General features: G+C 47.5%; 6 protein-coding genes and 1 non-coding gene across 7 annotated transcripts; 5 read left to right on the top strand and 2 right to left on the bottom strand.

Moving 5' to 3' along the window:
- Positions 1 to 567: 567 nt before the first annotated feature.
- On the bottom strand, positions 568 to 1,635 carry B0J16DRAFT_301971 (uncharacterized protein). The gene is made up of 3 exons (XM_046124619.1): positions 1,197 to 1,635; positions 956 to 1,145; positions 568 to 909 (listed from the first exon to the last, which is right to left on the bottom strand). The coding sequence occupies exons 1-3, from the start codon at positions 1,494 to 1,496 to the stop codon at positions 620 to 622; spliced, it is 780 nt and encodes a 259-aa protein (XP_045984337.1). The 5' UTR covers positions 1,497 to 1,635; the 3' UTR covers positions 568 to 619.
- Positions 1,636 to 2,271: 636 nt separating this feature from the next.
- Positions 2,272 to 3,291, top strand: B0J16DRAFT_318090 (beta-lactamase superfamily domain-containing protein; the record flags this gene model as incomplete). The annotated part of the gene is made up of 1 exon (XM_046125422.1): positions 2,272 to 3,291. One exon carries the CDS (start codon positions 2,272 to 2,274, stop codon positions 3,289 to 3,291), a length of 1,020 nt encoding a protein of 339 aa, XP_045984336.1.
- Positions 3,292 to 5,409: 2,118 nt separating this feature from the next.
- Positions 5,410 to 5,499, top strand: B0J16DRAFT_t125. Its single transcript has one exon. It is a non-coding gene; the product is annotated as a tRNA-Val (tRNA).
- Positions 5,500 to 5,969: 470 nt separating this feature from the next.
- B0J16DRAFT_337138 (heterokaryon incompatibility protein-domain-containing protein) lies at positions 5,970 to 9,556 on the top strand. Its single transcript, XM_046127317.1, has one exon. The coding sequence runs from the start codon at positions 6,347 to 6,349 to the stop codon at positions 9,371 to 9,373; it is 3,027 nt and encodes a 1,008-aa protein (XP_045984335.1). The 5' UTR covers positions 5,970 to 6,346; the 3' UTR covers positions 9,374 to 9,556.
- A 1,485-nt stretch (positions 9,557 to 11,041) lies between these two features.
- Positions 11,042 to 13,791, top strand: B0J16DRAFT_396599 (catalase-like domain-containing protein). The gene is made up of 5 exons (XM_046132281.1): positions 11,042 to 11,655; positions 11,713 to 11,915; positions 11,972 to 12,575; positions 12,630 to 12,837; positions 12,884 to 13,791. Exons 1-5 carry the CDS (start codon positions 11,380 to 11,382, stop codon positions 13,729 to 13,731), a joined length of 2,139 nt encoding a protein of 712 aa, XP_045984334.1. The 5' UTR covers positions 11,042 to 11,379; the 3' UTR covers positions 13,732 to 13,791.
- Positions 13,792 to 14,373: 582 nt separating this feature from the next.
- Positions 14,374 to 16,162, top strand: B0J16DRAFT_337135 (nucleoside transporter-domain-containing protein). The gene is made up of 2 exons (XM_046127316.1): positions 14,374 to 14,873; positions 14,923 to 16,162. Exons 1-2 carry the CDS (start codon positions 14,680 to 14,682, stop codon positions 16,103 to 16,105), a joined length of 1,377 nt encoding a protein of 458 aa, XP_045984333.1. The 5' UTR covers positions 14,374 to 14,679; the 3' UTR covers positions 16,106 to 16,162.
- Positions 16,163 to 16,282: 120 nt separating this feature from the next.
- On the bottom strand, positions 16,283 to 18,466 carry B0J16DRAFT_93773 (inositol-pentakisphosphate 2-kinase-domain-containing protein). Its single transcript, XM_046134708.1, has 4 exons — positions 17,753 to 18,466; positions 17,430 to 17,702; positions 16,553 to 17,375; positions 16,283 to 16,493 (listed from the first exon to the last, which is right to left on the bottom strand). Exons 1-4 carry the CDS (start codon positions 18,036 to 18,038, stop codon positions 16,460 to 16,462), a joined length of 1,416 nt encoding a protein of 471 aa, XP_045984332.1. The 5' UTR covers positions 18,039 to 18,466; the 3' UTR covers positions 16,283 to 16,459.
- Positions 18,467 to 19,196: the final 730 nt, after the last annotated feature.

Here is a 19,196-nt window from a genome sequence, read left to right as displayed (position 1 = left end):
GCATCTCGATCTTCCCGAGCGCCAGACGAGGCTTTTCTGGCACTAAACCCGGCATTGTGTGGTCCTTTTGAAAGGTATATCCACCCTGGTTATCTCTGTGCTTTTTCATGGATGTTTGTTTCTATCAACTTGCTAGGTTGTTTTCAACCAAAACCTGGGTGCGGCTGCTCTTGTTTTCCCTCCCTCGGTCCTCGCACTGACCCTGTATCTTCCCCACGGGCCCATTGTATGCCTCTGAGCCTATTGCTTGGCATCCGATCATTACAATCCATCGTGATTTCGATCAATACCTGGTGGACCTGCATCGACTATGACGAAATCTCCGTTGTCTGGCCAGGCCTGTATAAACATCACCAGATCTATATCAGCTCGGTTAAATAGTTCAACAAAGTGAGCTTTTTACTGCCGTCTTTAGTTAGTAACATATTGTTAGCTCACCTGAAGCCATGAAAAAAATTGAATTGCAAATACAACATTATTATGCTACTATTACCTCACCCAAAGCTATGAATGTAAACAACATGATTGATGTTATGTTTCACAACCTGCATGCGGCTGCACTGACACCAACACTTACAGATGCATTCAACTGGTTCATAAGCGATTCTATTTTCTTTGTCTAGTTATTTTGCTTCTTGTTCCAAGCGACGCAATCGTCAAACTTGACACCCGAACCTCCAAAACAATCCAAAGCGCTTCCGATAGTGAGATCCACCTTGCCGTTGCTGAGCCTCTTTACATTTTCCAAGTCTTCAAGATGTCTACCACCCCCTGCATAAGTGACCGGGATAGAACACCATTGGGAGAGTTGTTCCACTAGTTTCTCATCGACTCCCTTCTGAAGACCCTCGTTGTCTGCGGCATGGATCAAGAACTCGGAACAGTAAGGCTCCAACAATTTGATAGATTCTGCACCTTGTGAGCCACATGCTTGTAGAAGTTTGTGTTTACTTACCTTGGTTGACTTCCATGTCTGTGATTGTCTGCCATTTGTTCATGGCCACAAACCAAGAGTCCTCTCCACGACGACGGCAACTGAGGTCAATGACAAGTTTGTTCTTATCACCACCGAGAGCTTCCAACACCGCATCGAGTCTTTCCTGACTAAATTTACCCTCCGGAAAAAGGTACGAGGTAATAATGACCTGTCGAATAGTTAGATCAACTGTCTGTGCGTGACGCTTCCGATGTAGTACCTTCTCGGCTCCCGCATCCATCCATTCTTTTGCGTTCTTATCGTTGATGCCGCCTCCGACTTGGAGACCCCCAGGCCATGCTTGCAGAGCCTCTTTGGCAGGTCCGTCGTTGCCGGGTCCTAGCATAATAACATGAGCACCATGAAGCTCATTGTCCCGGTAGAGCTGAGCGAAGTGAGCAGGGGGGTGTTGAGAGACATAGTTGGTTTGCAGAGCGGCAGAAGTACTGTCAAGAGTACCTCCAACGATCTGCTTGACCTGGCCAGCGTGGAGGTCAATGCAGGGTCGAAATCTTGTCATATTGAGTGATTGATGTTTGCTTTGTTGAATCAAAGAAAGATTGAACTACATGGTACGTAGATAACGTAGTCACTGTCCCACAATGACAGAAAATCGCAGAAAGGTGGGGTAGCTTGGAGCTCTGGAGCTCTGGACAAAGGGTTCAAAGTCAATTCAAACCTATTTCATGAAACATGAAATACATATTGACCGTTTCAGCCAATGGTGGATAAAACTGTCTCGTAAATCTTATATCAAGTTGCAAGCCGATAAACCGTCTTTTTACCCTCCTTTGAGTTCTCCGCAATGCAATTGAGACAGACTACAGTTCACTTACAGTCAAATGCAAGGAATTGCTACTTCAGTCAAGCTATTGTATAAAACAATTAAACAATCATAAAGAGATCTCTTTGCTGCTACTGAGTCTGTTCAATTGATCAAACTTGATATACTGAAAGTGAGCTTAGGTGGGTTCCTAAAGGATATTGATGAAACCCGTATGATGAAATTCATACTCAAGCTCACTCGTCGCTGCAAGTCAATCCAATACATACCGGACCAATCATTATATAACTGATGTTCATAAATTGACAATTCGGACGTAACTGTATGCTCTTCTCAGAGTCTATGACGGTCTTTCCTGCACATTGGGTAGAGCGAGACGGAATATGGTTGCTGATTGAAAGACATACGCCAGATCAACGTCATTCAACAATTACCATAAATTATTCCGACAGCCACAGAAAATCGCCAGTTCAACTAGACAACCAGATATTTCACTTTCATTCTTAAAATCATGTCTGATAAAGGATCTATCAATCTGGCATTGTCCAAGAGACAACCTCTTCTCAAAGACAAATCTGCTGTTGGCGACGACCAGTCCCTCCTCCCAAAGGCAACCAAAACTCATCCCAAGGGTAGCAAAGGCGATGAAAATGCAAATGTCTATTTCATCGGAACAGCGACAACCATAATCGAATGGCAAGGTTTTCGTCTTCTCACAGATCCAAATTTCCTTCATGCTGGTGATCACGTTCATCTCGGCCCTGGTGTTACTGCTCAACGACAGACCGACCCAGCGGTTGATCTAGATGAACTACCTTCACTGGATGGGATCCTTCTCTCACATTATCATGAGGATCATTTCGATCGACTGGTAGAGGATTCTCTCAATAGAGATTTCCTGATTGTCACCACTCCGCATGCCCATCAATGCTTGACTTCCAAAGATCCCCCTTTCACCAACGTCAAGGCACTCGACTTTTTCGATCACCTAAAGCTCAAATCTGATGATGCAGAAGCTGGAAAGCAAGCTCCAGTGATCAATGTCACTGGTATGCCAGGCAAGCACGTCCCTCCTGGTCCTTTAGCAGCAGTGAACGACATCCTTGGTGCAGTTCCACCTACCAACGGTTGGATGATCGAGCTTGGTTATCACAACGGCGCAGACGACAAGGTGCAAACTGGTTACCGTATCTACATATCAGGAGACACACTTCTCGTGGATGAGCTGAAAGACATTCCAAAGTGGCTCCAAGATGAACGCATCGACTTGATGCTGATCCATTTGGGAGGAACCACCATCCCTGGGCCGTCCGCACCCCTGATCATGGTAACTATGGATGCGAAACAAGGAGTTGAGATGATCAAGATGATGAACCCAGATGTCACCATCCCCATTCATTACGATGATTACGACGTATTTTTGTCGCCACGAAAGGATTTCGAGACAGCTGTGAAAGAGGCAGGGTTGGAGGATAGGGTTGTGCTCCTGGACAGAGGCGACAGATATAAGTTTGCAGTCAGGAAGGACTAGTCGATGTAGTTTTATGCCATTCTAATAAAAGAAATAAATGTCAACAATATTAGTTCCAATCAACCTACGGTATATCATGAAACTCATCCAATATTGGCAGCATAGGCCTTTCGCACATTGGTCAGCTGCGCGAGCTATCTTGGTGGGTTGATGATAGGTTTTCGTATTTCCAAGGGTCTCTCTCAGTTGATGATTTCAACAAGTCTGGTGATGGTATACATAACTGTGCTAGTCAATCCTTCGAGATTCAGTAATTTTGGGAGTACTTGACGGGATTGAGGCATAGTCTGCGATCAGACCACGGAGACAGTAGACCTTTCCCTTACACAAGTATAGACAGATCCTTGGAATAGTCTTGTAAATCCTGAAGTAAAGGTCTTCAGTTTACAGCCTCGAATTTCATAAGATCAACTAAAGTGCTACTGTGCTGCATGCCTGAACAAGACCACCACGTCGATCACAAAGGTACACTTATGCGCCCGATAGCTTCCACAGCCTCTACCTATCTTAGGTAGGTAGCCACTTACTGAAGCCCCTAAATTGTCCTTTCTATTTGTGCATTCTTCTCATCTCATTCGTTTGAATCGTCCGCGCCTGCCAGGGCATTGTCTATTACGTGAAACAGGCTCATCATTCACATGAGGTGTCCGATAATCTACACTTTATATGTCCTTCTACTTGTGAATTTCTCACCCTATAGGCCCTGGCGCTGCTTTCCTGTATCCAACTTTATAAGAGTACAGCTAAGTCTGCATGTCCACATATCCTGTATCATGTCGTCAGGCATAGCAGGTCCTCTTAAATATAGGGCTTCTTGATTTGCCTTCCCTTCTTGCTATACCTCTTCGTGCCATGCCCCTACCTTAATTCCTCTTCTTCCCCTCCTCTGGTAGTTGTTGAATGTCGCTCCTGAAAAGGAGAAGGTAGACATTTTGATGAAGATGAAAATGGAAAAACAATGTGGCTTTATAGTCACCAAGAAATAGCGTGTAGGGTCAAGGACATAAGATACAACAGGACAGGCGGTTTAGGGAGAATACTGTTACCAAAGTGCTACCTAGACTAAGCTAGCATAAAGTAGCCAAATTGTTTTATCTTTTAAGCTCTAGATGGCTAGTTTTTCTGATACCATTGCCCAGAATGACTGAGCCAGCACAAGAGTCTTGTTAGGTTACTGGCTGGATATATTCCAACTGCCAACAAAAGCGCCTTCTTTGGCGTTGGCGAGACGCTGGACAAGCGACGGACAGCAACGAGAATAGCGCCAGCACTCCGAGTTCTTCAAGAGATTTGGCTTCCAGTCATTTAAACTGTTACAGTCACTGAACTAACAATGATTGTTCTAGCTGTGAGTATTGTGCAAGGCAGCAGGCTCACTGGCATGATTCGACGTGGAATTCACAAGTCAAGCATACACGAGCAAACGTCACAACGCATTGCTGACCATTATGAGGAGAAAGAACATAAGTTTAATGCCAGTGTAAGGATCGAAAACAATTTCATAGTAACCACCATGAGGTTTGAGCATGTGATGTGTCACTCACAGTGAGTGGGTGCCATCGTGGGTCGTGACTTGAAAATGCTTACACTACATTACAAACCACAGTTTGAATCGAAAACACTGCAGCCTAACAATCTGTGAACATGTATAGTGCGTAGAGCGAGGCAAAAGGAACATTTTATAATACTAAACATGATGGCTTTCGCTTGCTATCAGTTTTCTACTATCCCTGAAGTTTAACAACTTTATTAACATTGACTTATGTAAGGGTTGAGAAACAGCGCACTAGATAATCACTATGGATATTTTGATTTAACTGAGCACTCGAATACAAGGCCTGTTTATCTGATATCTACTCGATGAACCAGTCTGTGATATTGTCTAATGCTAGAGACGTGTCGTCGCCGAGTTCCTTCCCTTTCAACTTCTGGCTGAGAATTAAAGTTAGATCTGACGAATGACGGACGACGGGCAGGCGGCCCCACACAGCGGCACGAATGTGCCCCACATACCAAGCAGCGCTAACCGCTCTGGGATGGTCCGCGATATCAACATCTCTGCACCAAAAATGCCTCATATTTCGTTTCGCATTGATTCCTTTCAACAAAAACACCCTAGGTCGAGTGGTGTAGCGGTTATCACGTTTCGTTCACAATTAACTCCTGTTAATTCCGAAAAGGTCCCGGGTTCAATCCCCGGCTTGACCTCGATCTGTCCTTTTTGTCGAGATGACCAACTGCTCGATATACCCTTTGTACTACTGTCTACCTTGCTCCTTTCCAGCATATATAGTTATGTCGTAAGTATACTGTCGTGTTCTTTGGCCGTTTTGTTTCGCATCTTTGGCTATGGCTATTGGCAGCAAGACGCCATGAGCCCTCGGCACTGATTGTGAAGTTTTCAACTTCTATACCAATGTACACCTTAAAGGAACCTTTTTTGACCGAGTGAGACGATCCATGTTTTCCCACAACAACCATGTTGTTCCCAAGAGCCCATTGGCTATGCAACTTGAGTTGGCTAATGCTCTAAGGGACGGACGGAAACCTCAACATATAGACTAGCGGTAAAAGAGACTGAATCCCTTGGCAGAGTCACAGATGAAAGCTCAAGCTAGTTTCTGTGCATATTCGGTTTTCGTATCCTAAGCTTAGGTGTTGAAATATTTGTTACCTCTCGACCAGCATCGTGAAGCCCTGTCATATCCTAGACCGCTACTAACTAGAATAGTATGATCGATCGTAGCTCGGATATGAGCTGCCGCCGTAATGACGTTGTCTGACTGTTGCTGCTGTAGGTAGCTAGGTCTGACGAGCCAATTAGATCGTATCGCTGTGCTCCCAGGCCGCGAAAGCTGAGGGGCTCTGACCGACTTCTATAGTGACGAAGACCCCATTCTCGGGCATCAACAGGAGCTACATCACTTCCTACCACTTTTGATAATTTCATGGTCTTTTGATTTCCTTACTGGCGATATTGCGACAAACGTTTTGGCATGCGCCACACTCAAAATTCTTCCGCGCATTTGCTGTAGGCCTGCGGCCTTAACCGACCATGCCAGACCGCAGCCCCTCATATGATTCTCGCGATGGAAGCTCCCCAGAGCCAGAGCGCAATCGCGACCGCGATCGTCCCGTCGAACGCGAAAAAGGCAGGGATAAAGAAAAAGAACGAGAAAGAGATCGCGCAAGGGATCGGGAAAGAGACCGAGAGAGAGACAAGGAAAGAGATCAATACCGCGACATGGAGAGAGACTTGGACAGAGATATCGATCGCGACATTGATCGTGATGTTGATCGCGATATGGAAAGGGACCGTGATCGCGACTATGAGCGGGACAAAGAGAGGGAAAAGGAACGAGAAAAAGAGAAACCCCGCGAACGCACTCACGAGCGCGACAGACCTTCAACGGACAAGAAAGAGAGAGAGCGCGAAAAGCCCCTGGATGATAGAAGAGAAAAGGAACGCAGCAAACTGATAGACGACAGAAAAGACAGTCGTGATAGCTCCCCAGACGACAGGAGAGATCGAGACCGCATCAAACCATTAAATGGTGGAAAGGATAGCCGTGATAGGTTATCAGACGATCGAAGAGACCGGGATCGTAACAAGCCGCTCAATGACCGGAGGGATAGCCGTGATGTGTCACCGGATGACAGGAGGGATCGCAACAAGCCACTCAATGACCGAAGGGATAGCCGCGACGTATCACCGGATGATAGGAGGGACCGAAAACCGCTAGACGATAGGAGAGACAGTCGCGACAGATCTCTAGACGACCGAAGGGATCGAAGGCCACTGGACGATAGAAGAGACAGTCGTGACTTTTCACCGGATGATAGAAGAGACCGAGATCGTAATCGACCACTCGATGACAGAAGAGACAGCCGTGACAAATCACTCGATGGAAGAAGAGATAGTCGCGACTTTGGAAAAGACAGAGACTATGATGACCCTAGAGACAGAGATTACGACACCGGGAGGGACCGAGATTATGATGTTACAAGAGACAGAGATCCTGTCAATGGGAGAGATCGAGATAGGCTCAGAGAACGGGATATCGACAGAGATAGGCGCCGCGACAGCCGTATCCCTCCACGGGTGCCTCGAGAACCGCGAGACCACCCTCCCTCTGCTAGCAAGCGAAACAGCATCACAGGCCGCCTACTTGGATCTCTCAGAGCAGCTCGTGGTGGCGGAGACAAGGATAAAGAGAAAGAGATCCCCATACCGTCAGTAGCAGCCTCGGTTCAGCGTCGTGCCTCTGCGGCTGTCAGCAAAGGTAGTCCAGTCACCCGCATCCGCGAATGGCTCGATGCTTGTAATGCTGAGCATCACCATCACTGCGCCGTTTCATCAGAGACTGATATCAAGACCTGGCGACCTACCTGGCTTATCGATGTTGTCGATCGTCGCCTGGTTAAAGCGACCCCTAAAGACCGTTACCTGGCTCTCAGTTATGTCAACGGATCTCATCGCAATGAGCCGCTGGAATACATGCAGCTGCTTAAGTCAAACCTGGCAGTTTTCGAGGATCGGCTACCCAATCTTGATATGCCTCAGACCTATCTAGATGCTATGTGGCTTGCAAAGAAGCTAGGAATTCGACACATCTGGATTGATCGGATCTGCATCACTCAGGATAATCGAGAGGAAATGGACGATCATATCAAACACATGGCATACACCTTTGCCAATGCTTACCTCGTTATTGTGGCAGCGTCTGGCGACATTCACACTGGACTGCCTTCCCTCGACCCAAAGCGATCATCATCACGAGGCATTCGAACCACTGGTCGTACCCACCAAGAACTAGTTGCTGCTTCGACGTGGTACACCAGAGGCTGGACTCTTGTCGAGCGCATCTATTCTCGACGCTCGGTCTTCTTTTTCGACGATTCGATGACTTGGGAGTGCCACTGCGAGACCTGGCAGGGAAGTCCAAACAGTGTTATGAAGAAGCTTCGAGGAGGTCGTCAGGAGTGTGTTGGCAGTATTCCTGATGCTGCCTTTGCATTCCAGCATCCACCTTGGCCTGACCTGGACGAGTACGCTCGCTATGTCATGGAATACAGTGCACGAAAGTTGACGCTTGTTGACGATACACTACCTGCGTTTGCTGGCATTACTCACGTGCTTTCTCGATCTTTCCCAGGAGGCTTCATCTATGGCATGCCGATTATGTTCTTAGACATTGCTCTGCTTTGGCGACCTCATGCTTCCATTCGAAGAAGAGCGCTCTCTCGGCCACCCTTCCTTCCTTCGTGGTCTTGGATGGGTTGGTGGTTTGATAACATCCCAGTCGACTTGACCCTATGGAGAGCTGCTGCGGACTACGTTGAAGAAGCTCGAACTGGAAAACGCGGTCAAGAATCGAAGCGTTACCGTTCCGCACATCCTTTCAGGATCAGACCAACCGTTTCCTGGAGCTTAACAGACCGTGCTGCGACTGTTCCCGTTATGAACACCGGTCTCCAGTATCAACATCTCAGAGGTCGTCGCACCCCTAACGCGGACCTTCCTCCGGATTGGGTCCGTAGCGGCTCACACTATATTCATGAAAGCGATGAGACTGCGACGTTCAAGTATCCCATCCCTGTCGAAGATCCTGTGGAGTCGGGTGGCTATGAGCCCGCAGTGGGCGAGCAAGCGTATCCCGGGCCGTTGCTTTCGTTTCGAACAACTTCCGGTTTCTTCGAAGTCGAATTCCACACTACCCTGGCCCATCGCGAGCGACCCAACCCACCACTCGCTGTGGGTAAAATCTGGAGTAAGGGCAATAAGTGGGCAGGCCAGTTCCGTGCTCACGATGCATGGCTAGGCATTCAATCTTCCAACTACGATGGTGAAGAGCGTCTTGAGTTTATCGCCATTTCAACGGCCACAGAGCGTCGTGGTTCTCATGTATTCGACACGGACAAGTTCGAAGAGCACATGGACGCAGATGATATGGTCGACTTTGTTAATGTTCTTTGGATCGAGCGTATTGGAGATATTGCATATCGACGAGGCGTTGGACAGATCTTGCTCCAGGTTTGGGAGACACAAGCTAAGGATGAGGTCGCAATTCTACTTGGATAAGAGAATAAGACACTCGGTTAGCGCGGTGTAGGCGTTTATGTGACAATGAATTGTACAAAATGTATCTAGTATTTGGGATAGGAAATAGTTCTGGTGCGAGCCAGTGATTCGGCATTTTATGGATTCAAGGGTTGGATTCACGGATTTAGATAGCTAAAGAATATTACTGTATGTTGGTCTGAGACTACCAGTTCCACCTTCTTGTCTCACTATGGAGACTATGTATGAGGTTTACTCGTAAACATGATCTCTCTCTGTCTTAACTTTCGGGCTGGTGCAGTAATATCTCCGAATCAGCCGAGCGAGTTACCGCATTCCTAGTTGCTTATAGGGACACAGCATTAACAAGGTCTGAGGCCGGCCATCCTAGCGGCCACAGCTAAAGGACTGGATCATCTCTGACCATGTGGGTTTCCGCAGATGTCTCGGTATTTTCCTGAAGAATGGCTGGAGCCGAACATGCCGAGCGTTGTGGGACGAAGGTGTGGGAACTTGAGACTTACACGATCAGTTGTGAATAGCCTCACCGGAGTATATACAATTGGTAAGCAGGTAGGGCTTTACTCATACAAGGTTACATTGTGGCTATGACCGTAAGATCAATATGATTGCCATGTCTACAGAACATAAGTGATGATGCATACCTTGATACTTTGGGAGTCTTGCGAGGCTTCAGTTAAGAGTGTACTTAATCTGCTGTACTCACATTCGCCCTTGGCAGCTTAAGAAAGACTGCTTTCAGTTAAAAGTAACAACGGCCTCGAATAATTATCCTGGATATATGGCAAGTTCTCTTACCATCCACCAATTGTAAATGGTTGCAGAGAGACACTTACTAAACCCCCATCTCTTACTCGACAGCCCTATGTTGACCGCCTGATGCAGTAAGAAAGATGAGATGACTGAAGGACATTTCTCATTTCTCACAACCCATAGCCTTTGAAATGTCATCTACTTGATACCAACATAATGAATATCATACTCCTTTGACATAACCCTCAAACAGTCATCGTCATCTCTCAGACCAAAGGGAAAACAGCTCATTTCTTTTTCATGTTTCATTCTTATCGTCCGGACCAAAAGCACCAAAAACCAATAAAGGTGCTTCCTATATTCCCAGCATCTTGGCACATCGACTGAGGCATATGGGGCTGATCCATGGTTGCATACAGCGATGTTACCCATCTGTATCATGTTAACAATTCATAGTCTCTGATTGGACGATCGAAGTATATTCTCATCGGCGGTTTTTTATGTTGACGATCTTCGGGAGTAAGCTTATTTGGTCTTCAACTCCGACTCTCAATGCCGATTCTCGAGACCACTATTGAAATTGCACAATTGTCTATGACGCAATATTGACATCGCTAAGAGAATGATTCCAATTCAAAGTTCCATCGAAACCCACTAAACTTTCCCCATAACGATCGATATTCTCAACAAAAGCCGTGTTTGTCAAAGCTCTCGGAAGAGTATGGTTTCACAGGAGGCTGATGTGCTCTCTCAAAGTATCCTGTCTGGGAAGCATTCCCCCATGATCACAATGATTTTTCCTCCTATGTCAATGGCTTGCTTCGGTCTCTGGACTCACAAAAGTAGAGAGCAGCTACAGGGATCTGATGTACCGTTATCCTATCTATCACATTCATACAAGCAGATGTGCCCAGGCCCTAGCAGAGCAGCTATCATCTCACCAGGGATGAGTGCTTCCACAGCAAAGCCTCAACCTTGAAGGCTTACGACACCCTGCTCGATGACTGCAGAACCATGTCCGGATATCCGGTTTATATTGCTCGCTTGTGTTGTAGTCTCCATGGCCCCTCTAATCAAGCTACAGCAAGTAACTAACGTGAAGTGATTCCAAATCGATCGTTCATCACTCCTAGTTCAGTAATCAGCCATGATATTGCAAGTATAAAAGAATACAAATCCCGTCATGTCCGTTGTTATGTCCGACTAACCCAAAGAGACCTCGCTGGCTGATCGACAACTTGTGTCACTCAAAAATGGTGTCTTCTAAGCTCCTTGTCACCCTTGGACTTGCCAGCCTAACCGCTGCGCAATGCCCTTTTGCTGACCCAGGTAGACTGGCAGCTAGAGCTGAGGGAAGCCCTCGTGAGCATCTGGAAGAATATGAAGTTGATGACAGCAAGGGATACATGAGTTCCGACGTCGGTGGCCCCTTTGAGGAACAGGAGAGCTTAAAGGCTGGAGAACGAGGTCCCACCCTGCTGGAAGACTTTATCTTTCGCCAGAAGATTATGCACTTTGACCATGAGCGAGTATGATATCTCTCTCTCAAACATCAGTTCTCTGCCGTGTAACTAATATCTACACAGGTTCCCGAAAGAGCCGTGCATGCCAGAGGTGCAGGAGCTTACGGTAGCTTCACCAGCTACGCGGACTGGAGTAACGTCACTGCAGCTTCTTTCCTGGGCTCTGAAGGCAAGGAGACTCCCGTATTTGTACGGTTTTCGACCGTTGCTGGTTCCAGAGGCAGCGCCGATACTGTACGAGACGTACATGGCTTTGCCACTCGTTTGTCAGTAGAAGTTATTCCTTGAGAAATGCAGAACATATATTGACTGAATCGAACAGTTATACAGACTCAGGCAACCTCGACATCGTGGGGAATGGGATTCCTGTCTTTTTCATTCAAGAAGCATTACAGTTCCCTGATCTTATTCATGCTGTCAAACCCTCTCCTGACAGCGAAATTCCGCAGGCCGCGACAGCACACGACTCGGCATGGGATTTCTTCAGCCAGCAAACTACAACATTGCACACTCTCTTCTGGGCCATGGCAGGTTACGGAATTCCTAGGTCATACAGGCACCAGGATGGTTTCGGAGTTCACACATTCCGTTTCGTGACTGATGATGGTGACTCTAAGTTCGTCAAGTTCCACTGGAAGTCCAAGCAGGGCAAAGCCAGCCTGGTCTGGGATGAGGCGCAGCACTTGGCTGGAAAGAACCCCGATTACCACAGAAAGGATCTCTGGGATGCTATCGAGTCTGGTAATGGACCTGAGTGGGAACTCAATGTTCAGATCTTTGACGAAGACCAGGCCCTCTCGTTTGGTTTTGATGTTTTGGATGCCACCAAGATTATCCCTGAGGAACTAGTTCCTCTCCAGTCTCTTGGTATTATGAAATTGAATGCCAACCCAGTCAACTATTTCGCCGAGACTGAGCAGATTATGGTGAGTAGACAAGTATCAAGCAGCAGACCAAGACAATTTGACTAACTTGAGCAGTTCCAACCTGGCCACATCGTTCGTGGTATCGACTTCACCGATGACCCTCTGCTGCAGGGACGCATCTTTTCTTACCTTGATACTCAACTCAACCGTCACGGCGGTCCCAACTTTGAGCAGCTCCCCATCAACCGTCCTCTGTCTCCTATTCACAACAACAACCGTGATGGAGCTGGCCAGAACTTCATCCACAAGAACACTGCTGCCTGTAAGTTCATCGTCAGTAAGCGTAAGCATTAAACTAACTCCTACAGACACTCCCAACACTCTGAACAATGGCTACCCTGCTCAGGCAAACCAAACACAGGGCAAAGGATTCTTCACTGCTCCTGGCCGTAAGGTTTCCGGAAACCTCGTGCGTGCCAGAGCTTCTACCTTCTCTGATCACTGGAGCCAGCCACGACTTTTCTATAACTCTTTGACAAAGGCTGAGCAGCAGTTCCTCATCAACGCCATTCGCTTCGAGACAAGTCAGCTTAAGTCGGAAACTGTCAAGAAGAACGTTCTCATCCAGCTGAATAAGATCAGCCACGATATTGCTGTCAGAGTTGGAAAGGCTCTGGGTATGGAGGCCCCTGAGGCTGACGACAAGTACTATCACGACAACACCACAGCTGGAATCTCCATCTTTGGAACCAAGCTGCCTAGCATTGCGACTCTGTCCGTCGGTGTCCTAGCTTCCATTAACTCGGATAACTCCATCCAGCAGGCCAAGGCTATTAAGAAGGCGCTTGGTGAAGAGAAGGTGACCGTGTCGATCGTAGGCGAGGTTCTCGGAGACGATGTCGAAGTTACCTACAGTGCTGCAACGGCCGCCCAATTCGATGGTATTGTTGTTGCCGGTGGTACTGAGTCTCTTTTCAACGGTACCGGAAAGTCAACTCTCTTTCCTCCTGGTCGTCCTACACAGCTTATTGTGGACGGTTACCACTGGGGTAAACCTGTTGGATTCATCGGAGGTGCAAAGGCAGCTGCTCAGGCTGCCAGAGTTGGCACCGGAAAGGGTGTATACCTCTCCAAGGATGTTGACTCTCTTGTCGAGGACTTGAAGGATGGTTTGGCCACTTTCAAGTTCACTGACCGATTCCCTCTCGACAACTAGATGTGCTATGATCATATCTTCAGGATTCATGTAGGACATAGTAGTTATTTTCACAAGTATATAATTCAAGTTTGTTAAACATATCGTTTACTGTTATGTCTCACTATGACACTTTTGCATAAAAACTCATGAGTGTACAGGATCCGCACGTTGCTTTGCTCTACAGCTTGTCGTATAGAGTTACTTAAATGAATGTTTGGATAATAAAGCTTGAGAGAGGATTTCAAGTTCTTCAATTTGAATATTCTCAATCAAACAAGCTGGTATGCGTCTTATTAATAACCATAGACCAAGTTACACGCTGTACAACATTGGTTACCCGAGACCAAAACACAAGAGAATCCCAGCTTATCATGACACATCCTTTGTGCTCTGATCTAATAATCTCGGAACCCCAAATTAAGATAAACAATTACCCCTGTATTTATCATCTGATATTGCGAGTTTCTCGTCAGGAACAAGACTTCCGCCTTGAGTTGTTGACGACCTCAAGCCTCATCATGATTGGATCAAAAACTTCCGCCTGACTCTGGCACATGGACCTGACCCCTACCGTCCCGCCCGGTCCCCCATTTGAGATCCATTAGATCTTATCTACGGAACTTCCCAGGGTCAATGTCATCATCTGGCTGCTCCCCCACAATCCGCATTCTTCATTCATTCACAACGAGTCACGTTCTAGTTCTATTCATTGTGACTCGCGACGACGTATAATCAGACGAGCACATAAACCACGCGATACAAAAGTCTTATTCATCAACACTTGATAGGCCGGGCTGCGCGTGAGCTCTTCAACCTGCGCCCACGCGCTCCATTGATGGCTCAACAGTCCTGAAGAAGCTATACATACATCTGGCATCGCAGCCACATTGATCGATAAGACAATCAAGTCAACGGTTGACTTATCAGTACGAACGACCGATATCGCAACGACTATACGCAGCCATCATGGACCACGTGCGAAAGGCCCTGGGTCGTCAACACTCGTCAACCTCAACATCCGAATATGAGCCTCTTACAGGCAACGAGGAAGCCACTCCCCTAGAGGGCTCAACCCAACTTGAGGGCCAACACGAACTACCCTTCTCATGGGCTGAATATAGTATCTTTGCCCTATTGGGCGTTGCCATGCTCTGGGCTTGGTGAGCTCTTTAACCTACCGTGATATGCACCGTAGTTAACGCGTTCTAGGAACATGTTCCTCGCCGCAGCTCCGTACTTTACAGCTCGATTCGCCGGTGATGCCTGGATCCAGGCCAACTTCCAATCTGCGATTCTGACTGTCTCTACTGTTACCAACCTCGGTGCCATGCTTGTCCTTACCAGTATCCAGTACTCAGCGTCGTACCCCTTCCGAATCAACCTGGCACTCATTATCAACGTTATCACGTTTGGCCTCCTGACAGCCTCCACTGTTATCGGTCTCAGCGCATCGCCTACTGTCTATCTCGTATTCCTACTTGCTACAGTAGCTGCTGCTGCTTGGGCTGCAGGTCTTATCCAGAATGGCGCATTTGCTTTTGCGGCCAGTTTCGGACGCCCAGAGTACATGCAGGCAATTATGGCAGGACAAGGCATCGCTGGTGTGCTACCTCCTCTCGCGCAAGTCTTCACTGTTCTAGTCTTCCCTCCAGATAAGGATAACGCATCAACCGGAGCATCTGCAGAAGACGGCCAAACATCAGCATTCGTCTACTTCCTCACCGCTGTAATTGTATCGGTAATCGCCCTGGTCTCTTTTATCCCATTGGTCCGCCGCCACAATCACATTATTGAGAACCGCATGGTTGAGCAAATGAACGAGTCCATGCACAGCATCGAGGAGGCCGAACGCGCCGCTCGCAAGGTTACATCCCTTTGGCGGCTGTTTACCAAGCTTCACTGGCTTGCTATTGGCGTGGCTCTCACTTTCACCGCAACTATGTTTATGCCCGTTTTCACAGCAAAGATCCATTCTGTAAAGGAGACCTCTGGCGCCATTTATCAGCCTGCAGCATTCATCCCCCTCGGATTCTTCTTCTGGAACTTGGGTGACTTGGGTGGACGTATAGCCACCATACTACCTTTCTCCCTGCGACATCGCCCATTTGCCCTTTTTGTTCTCGCAGTTATTCGCTTTGGCTGGTTGCCCCTTTATCTGCTTTGTAACATCGATGGCCGTGGCGCCACTGTTTCCAGCGACTTCTTTTACCTCTTTATTGTTCAGTTAATATTTGGCCTCACCAACGGATGGCTTGGTTCTAGCTTCATGATGGCATCGGGTGAGTGGGTGGATGAGGGCGAACGTGAGGCTGCGGGCGGCTTTATGGGATTATGCCTTGTCGCAGGATTATCTATTGGTAGTCTTTTGAGCTTTACAGTGGCAGACATCTAGACGGGGTTAGCATTAGATATGGAGTTTGGGGGCGTTTTATATGAATCGTCATTTGACAACCGATAGAGTCTGAATATTTAGCTACTGTACTGTAATCCTATGCCCTGAGTATTGGATGCAGCCAATCATGAATACATGTCACATATCAAACCGGGGATTGTACCCTTAGAATAATCTATATCCAACCAACGCCGCGTCCCTTGACTGATGCAACCAACCATGCCCGTACCCATGCCATGCTATGCGAACCCTCCTTCGCTGAGATGCACTGATGCAACCATATAATGCAAAAAATAGAAAGAACACTGCGATTCCTGATCGCAGATTTGCGCAAGGTATCTCCAGGATGCCTGCTTATGCCTTTTTGGACAGCCATTTCAGTAGATTCCTGCAGCATGTTAGTGGGGGTGACGAGGTTGACATCTGGATGTGACGTGTAAGACTTACGGAGGCTCATTCCGAAACGGGCAGACTTCGGTCCTTGGCTTATCCTTCCTGTCGGGCTTGAGTAGTCCCGTGAGCTTGACAGGGCTACTTGTCATCCAGTGCACGAGAGCTTGCTTGGTCATGACCTCGATAGGGAAATGTGTTGCCTTATTGGGATGAGAACCTTTGGCCTTGATGCCAATGATTCTCACTGATTGATCCTGCCGACGGCTCCACTCGAGAAGGCACTTGGTGGGAGGATGGTAGTACTGGCCGTTACACATGATCCAGTCAGCAGTGTAGCAGCCGGAATCGATTAGGTCCTTCTCGGCCGAAGTCCATCGTTTGAACTTGATGTCGGTATCCTTTAGATCGAAGTCGCCAAGCCTGACACGAAGTCTTCGTTCGGGAGGTACATCGGGTCCGAGGTTCATCTGGACGAAACACGTACAATCGCGGACAGTCATGGCCAAACTGAACATGGGGTCGTTCTTCTCGGCGTATAGAGGACCTTTGGTATCGGCAAGATTCTGAAGCCACCTGAGATCACGAATAACCTGGTGGTCGGCCGTTTTGGCTAGTAGTTCCCGCACCATTGGGTCATTGCACTTGGAAGCAAGCTTGGGAGCGAAACGAAACGGTGAACTGATGGCAGGGGGAGCGCCAGGGTTGGCAAGCGTGAGAGGGCAGGGCTTCTGCTCTGGCGTATGTCTCGAAGGGCTCGGATCCCGAATATAGTTGAATAGTTCCATGGCACATTGTCGACACCGTATAGCGCCCTCAGGAGCACTTGGCGATTGATTCAACCACTTCGGCTTGAATTCGATAAGTTTGCTGTTTGGATCTAGTGGCAGTCAGTATGTATGCAAATTATTGGATGCTGCTAAAATTAACCCACCAGATATACGCATGTCTTCAACAAGAAGACCCCAGTTGGATTCAGACACGAAGGAGCCCCTGAACTTCTCCTTGCGCTGATGATCAATTGACCGTAGGTATGCGTTTAGCTGAGAGATAATATTCGTGTTACGTAGGACGACAAGCTGTTGTTGAATGGCGTGAGTCTTGAGAAATGGCGTGATTTGTTTTGCGTAGAATTCTTGCTGTTTTAAATAATTAAATCTGGCGGGCTGGCCACTTGCAGGGGCTTTGGCAACACGAAGAAGCCAACCTGACATATATCAGTACATATTAATAACACAAACGAAGGAGGAAGCATACCTTTGAACTCTTTGGCCCTGACGTTTCCTTCTGGAATGCCCAGCTCGAAGACAACGTTTGCAGCACCTTCGCCAACCATCTTTATAGGACGAGTTCCCATTGGTAGTCTCTTTAGAGTTTCACGAGACCACGACAGAGGAAGAGCACTTCCATTGAGCATAATTGACATTTCGACGACATCCTGAGCAGTTGGCCATATGTGATCATCTTCTGATGAAGAGAAGCAAAGATCTGGATCGGTATCAGTCGGCGTAAGCTGCCCATCGGACAGAGACGGAGTCGACATGGTGGTGGTGGTTGGAGACCGGGATTGTGCAGATAGTCTGCAAGGCACGTCAAGCCACTTATGTCGCGCGTTCTGCGGTGGGGAATTGCGATAGAGGATGTTGTGAGAGGAGGGTTGGATTTCAAATGGAGACGATGAGGAATGAGAATCGACAAGAGATGTATGGGGAGCAGATATGAGTGATATGTATAAGAAGAGTAAGAGTAAGAGGAGGGAGTAGAGGAGGGGCGTGTCAATATGTATAAGACGGACACCAGACTAGAAGGTAGTCTAAAGTAAGGCAAGGCAGGTAGCTCGGAATTGCTGCTGGTTGAAAGGGCAAGAACGAGGAACCGGATCACAGACTCGCACTTGCAGTTGCAGTTGCGCCAGTGTTGGAACTGCAAGCCTGCCTGTTAATGACGGTCACGCTCTGTAATGCGCCTGCATCTGCATCTGCATCGCTGTCTTTTTTCTTCCGGCCGTATTTGCTGTAGTGAATATCTCGAGTTGCCTTGTTTGTCGCCGATATAAGTGTAACAACAAAAGAGCCACTCAAATCCTTTGGGCTTGATTGTGCAAGACTCGAGAAGGACAACGGCAGAACAAAAACAGACTTATTTCCCAAGTCAGGTTCGTTTAAACCTTCTCGGACAAAGCCTAACAAGGCAACACGGCTATTTCAGTCGCCTTGTATACCATGCAGATGCACGAGATGATAAGCTCAGCCGAGCTGGACTGGACTGGGCTGAATAGCGAGGTCGATAATACAATAAGGACGATGTATGTATGAGATATGATGGCTCAGGTTACACAGAAATAGAAGCCGGGCCAACGTCATGTATGTATGTACGGCCCAGGACTGGACTGACAATGGATGGCGTGGGTGGAAAGGGGTGCGGTTGGACAAAGATCGAGTAGGGTATGGCTGGGGTTTATTGTAGCTGTTAGACTGAGGTGTCTTTCCTGTTCCTATCAGAACGACATCACCATGCTGATGATTTGTGGTAGGCCAAGAGTTGGATGGACGGAAATAATGAGTGAGCCGACTTTGATATGTATGGAGTTGGCAATGGTTCAGGATGTCTACCCAATGACATTAGGTATGATATGACGAATCTGTTAAAGCCCTTTCTCCTCTTTCAATCAATTCTATTATGAAAGAACCACCGTTGGCAT

The sequence above is a fragment of the Fusarium flagelliforme genome, assembly GCF_020744385.1.
Source record: "Fusarium flagelliforme strain FIESC 12 MPI-CAGE-AA-0113 chromosome Unknown B0J16scaffold_3, whole genome shotgun sequence".
Lineage (NCBI taxonomy): Eukaryota > Fungi > Ascomycota > Sordariomycetes > Hypocreales > Nectriaceae > Fusarium > Fusarium flagelliforme.
This window is presented reverse-complemented; position numbering and strand designations above follow the sequence as displayed.

Bases quoted from the DNA above. Each gene is read 5' to 3' on its own strand.
- B0J16DRAFT_301971 (XM_046124619.1), bottom strand. From the start codon at position 1,496: ATGACAAGATTTCGACCCTGCATTGACCTCCACGCTGGCCAGGTCAAG. The intron at 1,146-1,196 runs GTACTACATCGG...ACTATTCGACAG, and splicing joins TGGATGCGGGAGCCGAGAAG to GTCATTATTACCTCGTACCT. The intron at 910-955 runs GTAAGTAAACAC...CACAAGGTGCAG, and splicing joins AGACATGGAAGTCAACCAAG to AATCTATCAAATTGTTGGAG.
- B0J16DRAFT_396599 (XM_046132281.1), top strand. From the start codon at position 11,380: ATGGTGTCTTCTAAGCTCCTTGTCACCCTTGGACTTGCCAGCCTAACC. The intron at 11,916-11,971 runs GTCAGTAGAAGT...TGAATCGAACAG, and splicing joins CATGGCTTTGCCACTCGTTT to TTATACAGACTCAGGCAACC. The intron at 12,576-12,629 runs GTGAGTAGACAA...TAACTTGAGCAG, and splicing joins CCGAGACTGAGCAGATTATG to TTCCAACCTGGCCACATCGT.
- B0J16DRAFT_337138 (XM_046127317.1), top strand. From the start codon at position 6,347: ATGCCAGACCGCAGCCCCTCATATGATTCTCGCGATGGAAGCTCCCCA.
- B0J16DRAFT_93773 (XM_046134708.1), bottom strand. From the start codon at position 18,038: ATGTCGACTCCGTCTCTGTCCGATGGGCAGCTTACGCCGACTGATACC. The intron at 17,703-17,752 runs GTATGCTTCCTC...GATATATGTCAG, and splicing joins CAGGGCCAAAGAGTTCAAAG to GTTGGCTTCTTCGTGTTGCC. The intron at 17,376-17,429 runs GTGGGTTAATTT...GACTGCCACTAG, and splicing joins TGAAGACATGCGTATATCTG to ATCCAAACAGCAAACTTATC.
- B0J16DRAFT_337135 (XM_046127316.1), top strand. From the start codon at position 14,680: ATGGACCACGTGCGAAAGGCCCTGGGTCGTCAACACTCGTCAACCTCA. The intron at 14,874-14,922 runs GTGAGCTCTTTA...AACGCGTTCTAG, and splicing joins GTTGCCATGCTCTGGGCTTG to GAACATGTTCCTCGCCGCAG.